This window comes from Nannospalax galili, unplaced genomic scaffold (genome assembly GCF_000622305.1).
Source record: "Nannospalax galili isolate Female #2095 unplaced genomic scaffold, S.galili_v1.0 scaffold1745, whole genome shotgun sequence".
In the NCBI taxonomy this organism is placed as follows: domain Eukaryota; kingdom Metazoa; phylum Chordata; class Mammalia; order Rodentia; family Spalacidae; genus Nannospalax; species Nannospalax galili.
In genome coordinates this window covers 100888-114750 of record NW_008352148.1, presented here as the reverse complement: position 1 = coordinate 114750, position 13863 = coordinate 100888, and the positions used below count along the sequence as shown (strand labels likewise).

At 43.3% G+C, this 13863-nt stretch overlaps 1 protein-coding gene and 1 long non-coding RNA gene across 2 annotated transcripts in view; one reads left to right on the top strand and one right to left on the bottom strand.

Annotated features, from left to right (window-relative positions):
- Positions 1 to 191: 191 nt before the first annotated feature.
- LOC103746742 lies at positions 192 to 4189 on the bottom strand. Its single transcript, XR_607813.1, has 3 exons — positions 4102 to 4189; positions 3505 to 3572; positions 192 to 267 (listed from the first exon to the last, which is right to left on the bottom strand). It is a non-coding gene; the product is annotated as an uncharacterized LOC103746742 (long non-coding RNA).
- A 232-nt stretch (positions 4190 to 4421) lies between these two features.
- The window catches only part of CUNH1orf158 (chromosome unknown C1orf158 homolog), an 18967-nt gene continuing 9525 nt past the window's right edge, over positions 4422 to 13863 (top strand). The window contains exon 1 of the mRNA XM_008849033.2: positions 4422 to 4601. Coding sequence (XP_008847255.1) covers positions 4491 to 4601 — 111 coding nt within the window. The 5' untranslated portion in view covers positions 4422 to 4490. The remainder of the gene's footprint in view (positions 4602 to 13863) is intronic.

Below are 13863 nucleotides of genomic sequence, written 5' to 3'. Positions count from 1 at the left end.
CTCTGCATTCTCTTCTTTCAAGAGGTGTCATTTGGGAGGGAAACAGTTAAACTATTAACAACCAAGTCGAAACGGAAAGTGCCTTAGTGTGCCGTTTCTGTGTTTTAAAAGGAAAGTTCCTATATTAGTTAATTTCTCTCACTGCTGGGACAAAATAGCTGACAGAAGTGACTTGATGAAGGGTTTATTTGGGCTCACAGTTAAAGGGTTCAGTCCGTGGTGGGGTTAGCATGTCTCCAGAAGCTTGAGGCAGTGCTCACAGCCGACCTGCAGTCAGGAAGGAAAAGGTGGATGAGTGCTGGAGCTCCGCCCCTTTCTCTTTTGTTTCTTTTTTAAAGATTTATTTGTTTATTTATATTTTATGTGTACGTGTGTGTGCCTGTATGCCACTTGTGGGCAGGTGCCTGCAGAGGCCAGAAGGGAGGATTGGATCCCCTGGAGCTGGAGTTTTAGGCAGTTGTGAGGTGCCAACACGGGTCCTGGAACTGAACCTGGGTCCTCTGAAAGAGCAGCAAGTGCTCTTAACCACTGAGTCATCTCTCCCTTTTCTCTATTTTATTCCATTCGGGATCCCAACCCATGGAATGGTGCTGCCCTCAACCAACTTAATCTAGAAACTCCCTCATAGATATGCCCAGAGATTTTTTTCCCCATAGTTATTCTAAATCCCATCAAGTTGAAAATCAAAATTAAACATCACAATTCCCTAGCTTAAATGGAATATTAGTGGCTTGTCCCTGATATCCCTGCTTTCATCTTGCAAAGCAAAGGATGGCAGGGTTAGAAAACCAGCACTGCCTTCCCAGAGCAAGTCAAGGCTTGGTCTGTTTCTGGGAAGAACTCCTAGCCCCAACATTGTAACTGGCTGTCTTGTTTTATCAATTGCTTCACAGTTTGAAGTGTTTGAGGTTCAGTTTCAAAGCATTTCTATTTAAAAAAAAAATCCTCAAAGGGGCTGGAGAGATGGCTCAGCAGTTAAGAACATTGGATGCTCTTCTAGAGGACTTGAGTATGATTCCCTGCACTCCAGCACCCACATGGTGGCTAACAACTTTCTGTAACTCCAATTCCAGGGGCTCTGATGCCCTCTTCTGATCTCTGAGGGCATTGCACATATGTGATGCACACATGCAGGCAAAGCATGCATACACATTAAAAATAATAAATAAAATAAGAAAGGAAGAAAAGTTCTCACGGAAGGCTGAGGCTGTGGTAGAGCACTTATCTAGTAAGAACCAAGACCCAGCACAGAAAAACTCCACAAACAATGAAAACAATAACAGAGGCTCAAGGGTTAAGAGCACTAACTGCGCTCACAGAAGACCCAGGTTCAATTCCCAGCACCCACACGGAGGCCAACAACCGTCTGAAACTCCAGTTCTGAGGAATCCAAAGCTCTCTTCTGTCATCCTTAGGCATTGCATGGCATGGGTACACTTACATACATGAAGGGAATACACTCATATACATACAATGAAAATAATAAATAATTAAAAATAAAATAACAACAAATAAAAATCACTTCAGTGTTCTATCTCCATTAAGACAAAACAACGTCCTCTCTATGGCCTCTCTAAAGGACAGAGCCATTTTTATTAGATGACAAAGAAACACATTCTGTTGCTGGAGATGTAGCTCAGCTTGCCTAGCATGCATGAAGCCCTGGGGTACATGTCAGAGATGCATAAAACCTGGTATTGTGGTGGGTATTATGGTGCATGCTTGTTTTCCCAGCACTTGGTAGTTAGAGGCAGGAGGAGCAGGAGTTCAAAGTTATCTTAGACTTTGTAGTGAGTTTGAGTCCAGCGTGGGCTACAGAATCTGGAAAGATGAGAGAGAGAGAGAGAGAGAGAGAGAGAGAGAGAGAGGAAGGGAGGGGGAGGGAATGCCCCCATAGGGGGCTGGAGAGATGGCTTAGCAGTTTAGAGCACTGACTACTCTTGCAGAGGACCCGGGTTTGATTCCCAGGACCCACATGGTGGCTATAAACTGTCCTTAACTCCAGTTCCTTCAGAATCTGATGCCCTCTTCTGACCTCCTCAGGCATTGCATGACACAGGTGCACTCACATACATGCAGGCAATACACTCATACACATAAAAATAATAAATGAAATTTAAAAAAAGACATGTCCCCACAGACTGAGGTATTTGAACATTTGGTCCCCAGTTGGTGATGCTGTTTGGGGAGATTTAGGAGGTGTGGCTTTGTTAGAGGAAGTACGTCACTGGGGACAGGCTTTGAGAGTTCATAGCTGTGCCCCATTTCCAGTTCCCACTCTGCTACCTGTGTGCAGTTTAAACATGAGATCACTCAGCTTCATGCCCTACCTGCCACTTGCCTCCCCACCATGATGGACTTTTAACTCCCTGGAACCTGAAGCCAAAATGATTTTTTTTCTTCTATAAGGTGCTCTCGGTCATGGTATTTATCACAGAAACAGGAAAGTAACTAATATGGGGTCTCATACAAACCACTCATAGGCTTGCTTACCATGCTCAGGGAGCTAAAATCTAAATTTGAAAATTAGGGTCATAAAAATGGTACCTTGGAATTTTAGAAGGGAAACATTTAAAAATTAAAACTGTGAAAGCAACTTAGCAGTGTGTGTGTGTGTGTGTGTGTGTGTGTGTGTGTGTGTCCACGTGAATCAAAAAAAAATACAACAAAAGTTTTTTGGAAAATTTAGCCCCATCTGGCCTTGTTATCATTCTGCTTCAGCCTTCGGAGTGTTGGGAATTACAGGTGTGTACCCAATACCCAGGCACAGATTGGTTTCATTTCATATTAAACACTCTGAAGAAGAAATGTGGGAGCTGGAATCTAGGCTAGAAAAACAATTCGAAACTAGCACAGGTAATTATAAAGTAACCAAAAGGGGGGTATAGTGGGGCTGCAGGGATGGCTCAGTAGTTCTTGCTGCTCTTGCAGAGGATGGGCGTTCAGATCCCAATACTTATGTCAAGTGGCTCATAAGCACCTGTAACTCCAGTTCCAGGGATCCCACACCCTCTTCTGGCCTTCCTCTGTGTGGCATATACTCACACAGACACATACAGAAATAAAAAAGAAAATAAATTTGAAGGGGCTGGAGAAGTGACTCAGAGGTTAATAGCATGTACTGCTCTTGTAGAGAACCTAAGTTCGGTGGGGGGGCTGAGGGGTGGGGGGGTGTCGCTGGCTCGAACCCCCCGCAGGGAACTATATAATGTATTTAGGAATATACAAGAATTTATAACCTGGGATAGGTACGCTACAGTGAATTATAGTCACATTAAATTATTGCGTTTTTGCATAGTATCAAAGATATACCTCTCGGGGTTGGCATAAAAGCTCAGAAGGTAAAGGGCTTACCCTTGACCTAAATTTGATTTCTGGAACCCAGGTAAAGATGGAAGGGGGAAACTGACTCCAAAAAGTTATCCTCTGACTGCCATGAGTAACCCTTATTCACACAGACACACACAGAAATTTGAGCAGCATTTATTTTGTTTATTTACTTACTTTTGTTTTACACGTATGGGTGTTTCACCTGCTTCTATGTAAGTGCATCAGCCAACTGAACCAGCCCTCTGTTGATAGAAATATAGATATCTCTTGATCTTTTGGCCTAGTTAATGAGCAGATAAAGGGCTATGTAGAGATGGAGCCGAGGTCTAGTCATTCATGAACGGCAGCCCCAGCTTAACATCACAGAGACAGAATGTGAAGTGAACATGGGATGAATGGAAGCCGACTGACTGAATGGACCATCTCATGTTAGCTGCAAGCAGAGCACAGGATTCTTCACGGCAGCGCCACAGGCAAAGCTACACACTGGCCGTGGGTGGAGCCCAGTGATTTTAGCTTGGGTTAGAGCCCAGTGATTTATTAGCTGGGCGATTTCACACAGCTAATGAATCTGGCTCCACTTCAGTGTCCTCCACTACAAAACAGATAGAGTTGTGGCATCTGCCTCAAAGGGCTGCTGGACGTGAATGGTGGCAAACGTCTTAGCATGGGCGTTCATATCGGCACTAAGCAGTATTGGAATTCAGTGGACGGCCGAGAAAAGAATTCAACTCACTTCAACTGCAGAAACGCAGCGAGGGTGCTGCTTACCTTGGGTGACAACGCAGACGCTTGGTCCCCTCGCTTCTCCTTCTGTGACTTTTGGGGTGGTTTTGTGGGGTCAACTTTGCTCTGCAGAATCAGCTGCTCTCTAACAGAGAGTATCTGTACCCAGAGTCTGTCACCATGGAGACAGTCAACAGAAGAGAATCCAAGATCACATCACTCTCCCTGGAGGGTGAACGTGAACGCTTGAGCTTTTTTATTTTTATTTTTTAATTTCCTGAACTTGAAAAAGAATCACTACTACCCTACTCTGGGAGGGCAGATGAAGAGATTAAAAAAAAAAATAAAGACACTCAAAACTTAGCAACTCCCGCAATACCTCTCTCCCCCACTAAGTCTGCTACATCAAAAAGTACGTGGGACAGATCCTCACCATGTTTATAACCGAAACAGTTCCTGAGGCATTTTCTACTCCAGGCTGGCAGATTGAAAAGAAATATTCAACCAGAGTGCTTGTTGGAAACTGGGTGGAAGAAAGGAGGAAGGTAAGAAGGGACTGGAAGGCAAAAGGGCTCAGAGGGCAAAGGGAGGAATGAAGTTTATTGCTGTTTTCAGATCCACCACAGGAGAGGGCTGAGTTGTAAGAACAGTGGTAGCATAATTGTGTCTCTTAGCTGTTGTCCCTGGAGTGCTTCCAAGTCTCTGGATGTTCCCTGTCCCTAATTCCACTTCACTTAAAAAATTATTATTAGTAGTAGTATTTTTAATTTTATTTTATGTGTATGAGTGTTATGCCTGCCTGTAAGCAAGTGCACCCATGCCGTGCAACGCCCGCAGAGGACAGAAGAGGCTGCCGGATCCCCTGGGACTGGAGTTACAGACAGCTGTTAGCTGCCATGTGGGTGCTGGGATTCAAACGGGGTCTTTTGCAGGAACAGTGTTCTTAACCGCTGAGCCATCTCTCCAGCCCCTATTATTATTTGTGGGTTTCTGTTTCTCTCTCTCTCTCTCTCTCTCTCTCTCTCTCTCTCTCTCTCCATATGTGTAGGTGTCTGTGGAGGCCAGAAGAGGTTGTCAGATCCCCTGGAACTGGAGTTACAGGCAGTTGTGAGCCACCCAATGTGAATGCTGGTAGCCCAAGTCCTCTGCAAGAGCAGCAAGTACTCTTAACCACTGAGCCATCTCTCCAGATCATCCTTTGCAATTTTATTTGAAGAACGCCCACTGTCCCTGGCCTGGCCCTTCCTAGAACACAGCACCTGCTCAGGCAGGCGTGGCACTCCCTGCAGTGACATCTATGACATGGTGCTGCTGCCTGGCACTTGTTCTGCAACTTTGCCCTGTTCAGTGTTTACTTTCAAAACAGAACAAAGGGCTTCTTGATGTTTCTTCAGCTAAATGGGTTCCTTGAAGCTGTGTATCTTCATTTGTGGCCGGCAACTTTGAGCCACTTAGTTTTACACAGATAGGGCTGGGGATGTTCGGTTAGTAGTGCATTTGCCTAGCGTGCTCAGCTAGGTTTTGATCCTCAGCAGTATATAAATCTGGTATAGTGGTACATGCCTGTAATCCAGTACTCCCAGCACTTAGGAGGTAGAGGCAGGAGAATCAGGAGTTTAAGGTCATCCCTGGCTATATAACAAATACAAAGCTAGCCTGGGTTACGTGACACCCTGCTTCAAAAAATTTTGAATTTTCTCCTCTCTCTCTCTCTCTCTCTCTCTCTCTCTCTCTCTCTCTCTGCAGAGATGCCTAGACGTTCTCAGTTCATCTTAGAAAACAAGAAAGAAAAAGGATTAGATAGAGCTTCCAGCTTTGGTGTGAGGAAACTGGGGGAGGATGATGGCAACTTTGAACAACCAGGAGACAGAAAGATGGTTTCCATAGAGAACTTTAGCAATCACCAGACATACATGGCATGCATCATTAGCCTCTACTGCACTTCGCAGATTTGTGCAAGGGAAGCTCCCAGGGAAAGTGACCAGATGAGCAATCAGTTCAGATGGCTGTGGGTAATAACTACAGGGGATGCCAGACTGTAAACGTCTGAAGCAAGAGATAGTGGGTAGAGAAATACAGCACAACACCTAAAGACAAAGCTGGGCCTGCTGGCACATGACCATAATCCCAGTGTCTGGAGAGGCCGAGCAGGAGGGTTGTGAGTTCAATGATGGCCACATACTGGGACCCTATCAAAGAAGAAGAAAAGAAAGGAGAGGGAAAGGAAAAGGAAGAGGAAGAGGGAGAAGAGGAGGGGGAGGAGGAAGAGGAGGAGGGAGAGGAGAAGAAGGAAGAGGAGGAAGGAGGAGAGGAGGAGGGGGGAGGAGGAAGAGGAGGGAGAGGAGGAAGAGGAGGAGGGAGAGGAGAAGAAGGAAGAGGAGGAAGGAGGAGAGGAGGAGGGGGGAGGAGGAAGAGGAGGGAGAGGAGGAAGAGGAGGAGGGAGAGGAGAAGAAGGAAGAGGAGGAAGGAGGAGAGGAGGAGGGGGGAGGAGGAAGAGGAGGGAGAGGAGGAAGAGGAGGAGGGAGAGGAGAAGAAGGAAGAAGAGGAAGGAGGAGAGGAGGAGAGGGAGGAGGAAGGAGAGGAGGAGAGGGAGGAGGGAGGAGGAAGAAGGAGAGGAGGAGGAAGAGGAGAAGGAGGGAGAGGATTATTTTAGGGGGAAATTAAGATATTTACTAGGAACTCTGTGTGTGAATCTGATAAACCACAGAAAAGCACAGGCAGGGTATATGCCAGAAAAAGGCCTGAGACCACACTCAGCCTTCATGATGGGCAGGCCCTAAAGACCAGCTAATCAGAAAAGGCCTTCCCTTGCACGGATCCAGTCAACAAAGATTAGGAAAGTTGGTATTTTTCATGTTTAATTTTTCAAATGCCCGTTTTTCAACAATGACAAACCATGAGACAAAGAAAGAAGTCGAAAAACATATCAAAGGAACGTAAGCATCACACATTACTACACACAGGCTAAACCAGCTGCTTAAATGTGCTCGGAGAGTTCAAGGGAAACACAGTACACACAAAACTAAATCAAGAAAACAGGGTTTAAATAAAACGAGACTAGGGCCAGATGTGGTGAGCCATGCCTTTAATTCCAGCACTCGGGAGGTAGAGGCAGGCAGATCTTTGTGAGATAAAGGCTAGCCTGGTCTACATAGTGAGTTCCAGGTCACCTGGGGAAACTTTGTCTATAAATAAATAAATAAATAAATAAATAAATAAATAAATAAATAAGAATAGGACCTGCAGAAATGGCTTAGCTGTTAAGAGCACTTGCTGCTCTTACAGAGGACCTGAATTCAGTTCCCAGTGCCCATGTAGGGCAGCTTACAACTGCCTGTAACTCCAGCTCTAGGAGGTCCAGTGTCCCTCTTCTGGTCTCTGCAGACACAGGCATATACACATAGAGACACACAAACACATACACATGAATAAAAAAAAGAAAAAATATTTTAAAGGTAAATAATTAAATGAGTATGTTTTTTTAAATTTTTTTTTTAGAAGAAGCATTTCATTACAGCTTTAACATAGTCAATAAGTTTCCAGAGCAAAGATACATCTCTTTCAAAAGTGGCTATAAAATTTTTAGGTTCGCTGTTGAATTAATAGTTATACAATATTGAACTCAGTATAAGCCCTGTAAGACATAAAACTGAATGAGTTTTTAACCTTTAAAAAAGATCTCCATTTCATTTTAAAATATACTGTTTCTTACACTCATTGTTTTTGCTAATAACACTGAGATGTTGGCACATGCGTTTCTAATCTGTATGTATCTGATTATTACTAGTCATAATCGGTTGCATGAATATATATTTTTAAAATTAAGACTTTAAAAAGGAATCAAACTTCAAAGCAGAAAAACATAGATTAATTAAAAATTCAACAGAGGAGTTCAACCACAGACTGGAAAAGGCAGAAGAATCAGCAAACTTGAAGACAGTGAAGAGACCCCGCAAGATGTATGTGAGACCATTAAGTAGATCCATATCTACATTAAGGGAATTTAAGGAGAAGAGAAGGGCTGGAACGATGGCTCCGCAATTAAGAGCACTGGCTGCTCTTGCAAAGGACCTGGGTTCAGTTATCAGAACCCACATGGCAGCTAAGAACTGTCTTTAACTCCAGTTCCAGGGGATCTGACACCCTCTTCTGGCTTCTGTCAGCACTGCACACATATGGTTCACCAACACATATGTGGAGCCTGGAGAAATGGCTCAGCAGTTAGGAGCACTGGCTGTTCTTGCAGAGGACCCAGGTTCAGTTCCCAGCACCCACATGGCAGCTAACAACCATCTGTAGCTCCAGTTCCTGGGGATTCCATGCCCTCTTCTGCTCTCCATGGGCATTGCATGACAAGGGTGTGTATGCAGTCAAAACATTCAGACACATAAAAGAAAAATAAATGCATTTTGAAAAAGAAAAGTATGATGTTCTCTTGTAAATATGTGGGCAAACATAACCAGTATTGTGTGGTTTTTATTTGTAACTCTACTCTTTATTTTCTACAGAATTTAGAAAAAAATGTATAAAAATTATAGGCCTGTGCAAATAAGCACACGATTCATAGCAATGTAATCTGTGACGACAGTAAAATAAAGCAGGGCCAGCAAGATGACTCAGTGAATAGAGATGCTTGCCACCAAGCTTGGTGACCTGAGTTCAATCCCCAGGACCCACATAGTGGAAGGAGAAAACAGACTTCTACAATTCGTCCTCCGGGCTCCATACATGTACCTGCCTACATCACACACACACACACACACACACACACACACACACACACACTCACACGTAAAATAAAATGTAGCAAGCCTAGAGAGATGACTCAGCAGTTAAGAGCACTGGCTGCTCTTGCAGAGAACCCAGGTTTAACTCCCAGCACCCACATGGCAGCTAACAACCATCCTTAACTCCAGTTCCAGGGGATCCAGTGTCAACTCCACAGACATTGCATGACACAGGTTCACTTACACATACATAGGCAATGCACTCATACACATAAAATATGAATAAAATATTTTAAAAAATAATTAAAAACTAACATTTTTTAAACACATGCATGTAGCTTGTTTTCTTCTTTGGGAACCTATTTAATGACCAAATACACTAGTAAATGGGATTTTTTTAAAAAACAGAATTTCTTAAATGTTGGCCCCCTGTGCTGGAGCAAGCCCTGTATGCATCAGTAATTAGTGTTAGTCTGAACAGCATTTGTGTGTGGAGGAAAGTAAAAGGTTTTAGTTTAATAACTTTCATATCTTGCACTTTTCCTCCTATGAACTCTAACTCTTGGTTGCTTGAGTTCTTCTGTCTCTATTGGCAGAAAGTTGACACTGTGGTTAGTGAGGAAATTCGCTTACAGATTGCTTTGTGTCCATCAGATAGGATCCAATATCGCTGTTTACTTTAGCAACAGACTCGCTAGTGGGGAGGAGGTGAGAGGGTAGATGTTGAAATATGTAGACGACATTAAAGATAGCCTGAATGTGATGCTGGGGGTGGAGTGAAAGGCTTTATGGTTGCTGATAAGTGTTCTACTATTGAGCTACATCCCCAGCCCTGAAAATAGAATTTCAAACACTAGAAATTCCCTACATGAAAGAAAACTCAATTTTAAGTGGCTTTTTGAGGCAAAATTGAAAATATACATTCTCGGCTGAGCAGGTGGCTCGGTAAGTAAAGGTTCTTGCTACCAAGACTGGTGATCTGAGTTTGATCCCCGAGACCCACATGGAGGAAGGAGAGAACTGACTCCCACAAGTAGTCCTCTGATTTCAGTGCGTGCACCACGGTACATGTGCACATGTGCACCATGACACACACACACAAAATAAATAAATATGTAAAAGGAGGGGCTGGAGAGTTAGCTCAGCAGTAAAGGGCACTTGCTGCTTTTGCAGAGGACCCGAGTTTAGTTCCTAGCACCCATGTCAGACATTTCACAGCTGCCTATAACTCCAGTTCCAGGATATCCAATGCCCTGTTCTGGCCTCTGGGGGCACCAACCCGCACAGACAGACATAAATAAAAATAAATCTTACAAAACATAATGAAAATGTAAAAGAAAAGAAAAACGTGTGGAAAATAGAAAAATGGATCTGTTTCTCAATCTGAATAGCTTGGAGCTAATGATGTTATGAAGTGTGAGCAAGTTCACTGACAGTGTCACCTCACACTTTGCTAAATAGCACTACTTTTTGAAAATTATACAGTGTATTAGTTGTCTAGATTTCCCAAACTGTAAATCAAGTTTTTATGCATTAAAATAAATTATGATATCATTTCTTTAATCTAAATGTGGCAGAAACCTTGAAATAAATTTTAACTAAGAGATTAAAAATAAATATATTTCAATACTACACATTTGATGTTGGCTAGAACAACCAGTCAGAACCTTGGAAATAGAAACCTTGAACAGAACTATAGACCATTTAAACATAATTCATGTGTATGGGCTCTAGCCGAGAGAAACAAAATACATATCTTTCTTTAGTGCACATGAAAAAATCCTAGGATACAACATGTTACAGACCACGAAGCAAGTCTTAACAAAATTTTAAAAATTGAACTCAGACAAAGAATCTTGTGACATCACATAGAATGAATTAAGAAAACAACAACAACATGGGCTGGAGAGATGGCTCAGCAGTCAAGGGTACTGGCTGCTCTTGCAATGGGCCCAGGTTCAGTTCCCAGCACCTACTTGTGACTAACAACTGTCTATAACTCCAGTTCCAGGGGATCTAATGCCTTCTTCTGGTCTCCATGTACATTGCACAGAAATGAAGCACTTATAGACATGCAGGAAAAACACCCATATACAAAAAATAAAAAATAATATTTTTAGCTGGATGTGGAGGCATACACCTTTAATCCCAGCACTTGGCTGGGAGGTGGAAATAGGCAGATCTCTGTGAGTTCAAGGCCAGAGGCCCTGTCTTAAAAAGACTATATATATATAATTTTTTTAAAGAAAAAGGGGCTGGGAAGATGGCTTGGCAGTTTAAAGTACTTGCTATTCAAGCCTGATGACCTGAGTTCAGATCCCAGGAACCCACAGAAAATCTGGACATGGTGGCATGTGCCTGTTATTCTAGTACTCCTACAGAGAGATGGAGGCACAGGAGAATTCTCCAGAAGCTCATGGGCCAGCCTGCCTATGATATGTAGTGCAGTTGCAAACAACAGGAGAGATCCTGCCTCAAACAAAGTAGAGGGCTAAGAATGAGACATGCAGTCCTCTAACCTCTACATGCACACCATGGCATGTGAGTTTCCATGTCCCCCTCACACATTAAATAACTATGAAAAGAAAAAATGGACAAAATTTGTGATCTGATACACTAAGGGAAAAAAGCAACCAATTAATGAAAAACGAAAATCAGGAATCATCAGTTTTCCCAAAATAGAAGAATTGCAAGAGCATAGTATAGACAATTGTACATCACAATTTTTTTCTAAGATTTATTTTGTTTTTATGTGCATGTGTGCCTAAGTGTATATCACACTTAAGTGTGTATCACATGTGTACAGTGTCCTTGAAGGCCAGAAGAGGGCATTAGAGCCCCTAGAGGTATAGTTAGTTCCAGGTGGTTTTGAGCTGTCTGGTATGGGTGCTAGGAATCAAACTCAGGTCCTCTGGAAGAGCAGCAAGCATTCTTCTTATTTATTTATTTATTTATTTATTTTTAACTGAAAAAAAATTTTATTTGCTTTTTATGTGTATGATACATGCAATGCCATAAGAGGGAGTCAGATCCCCTGGAACAGGAGTTAAGAATGGGTGTTAGCCACCAGGTGGGTTCTGAGAACTGAGCCCGGGTCATACAGAACATTCCAGATCAATGTGTTTTAATCCTCCTCTTCCTCCTCCTCCTCTTCATCCTGGTTAATCTGGAAGTAATGTAATTCATAGCTCTCTTTGCCATTAGCTGCTATGCGTAACCAATCACATAGATCGTTCTTCAAATATTTTTTGGTGAGATATTTCAAATGCCTTTTGGAAAATCACCTCAGAAATGATGGTGATCTTACCCTTGTTCCATTCCATGGCAACAACTCCTCCCTGAGGTTCCCAGCCTTCCAGTTCACTTTGATTCATTCTCTCCTGGAGGAGCTGCTCGAAATTGGTGGCATCCATGATTCTGTCTGTAGAAGGAGGAAGGAGGGAGGGAGGGAGGAAGGAGGGAGGAAGGAGGAAAGAAGGAAGGAAGGAAGGAGGAAGGAAGGAAGGAAGGAAGGAAGGAAGAAGGAAGGAAGGAAGGAGGAAGGAAAGAAGGAAGGAGGAATCAAGTCGAATGAATGAGTGAGGAAGGAAAGAGAGGAAGGAGGGAGGGAAGGAAAGAAAGAAGGAAGAGATGGAGAGGGAGAGAGGGAAGGAAGAAAAAGAAAGAAAGCAGGGAGGGAGGGGAAAAAGAGGGAGGGAGGGGCAGAAGGATAGAGGGAAGGAAGATAAGACAGGACGGAGGAAGGAGGAAGGAGGAAGGAAGGAAGGAGGAAGGAAGGAAGGAGGAAGGAAGGAAGGAGGAAGGAATGAAGGGAGGAAGGAAGGAAGGAGGAAGGAAGGAAGGAGGAAGGAAAGAGGAAGGAAAGAGGAAGGAAGGAGGAAGGAAGGAGGAAGGAAGGAGGAAGGAAGGAAAGAAGGAGGAAGGAAGGAGGAAGGAAGGAAGGAAGGAAGGAAAAAAAGACTTGGGCTGCTGAGCTGGTTCACTGGGTAAAGGTGCTTGCTGCTAAGCTTGATGACCTGAGTTTGATCCTCAAAATCCACACAGTAGAAGGGGGAGAACTGATTCCCAAGTTGTCCTTTGACCTGCACACGTCATGATACAAATCAAATGAATGAAATGAATGATTAAAAATTGTTTTAAAGGGCTGGAGAGATGGCTCAGCAGTTAAGAGCCCTGGCTGATCTTGCAGAGGACCGGGGTTTGAATTCCAGCACCCACATGGCAGTTAACAACTGTCTGTAACTCCAGTTCCAGGGGATCCGACACCCTCTTCTGACCTCCAAGGACATTGCATGACATGAGTGTACTTACCTACACGCAGGCATTATACTTATACATATAAAATAAAAATAGTAAATAAAATATTGTTTTAAATGTTTTTAAAAGAAAGGAAAGAGAAAGTGAGAGACAGACACAGATAAAATACAAATTAAGCAGAGTATTACCATATGATCTAGCAATTCCACTTCTGAAAGTAACCGGAAAAAATTGCAGACAGATTCAGAAACATATCCATATACCGGCATTCAAAGCAACCTTGTTTACATTTATTCAAAAGGTAGGCGCAATGCAGGCAGTTGTTAAAGGATGGACAAAGTATACTATGTTCTTAGTCAGCCTCTCAAGGAAGGGAAAGAGGAAAGCCCTACCTCAAGAATGAATCTGAGCCCGGTGTGGTGGTGTACACCTTTAAGCCCAGCACTCAAGGTCAGCCTGGTCTATGTAGTGAATTCTAAGACAGTTGGGTCTACAGGGAGACCCTGTTTCAAAAAGACAAAAAAGAAAAGAAAAAGAAAAAGAATGAATCTTGAAGACATCTTGCTAAGTAAAATGAGTCAGGTGAAAAAGGACAAATAGCGCGTGATTCCCTGAGGTACCTGGAATTGGCAAAGTCATAGAGACAGAAAGTAGGAGGCGGGACGGGAGAAGGAGGAACCTGAGGGAGATGGATGGTGATAGGTAGAGAGCGGGAGAGAGCGAGCAGATGGAGGAAGGCACCGAGGCACAGATGGAATTCTCAGTGGGATACAGATTTATTTCGCACGGGACACCTTTCCCTCGGGGAAGGGAAAGATGTCAG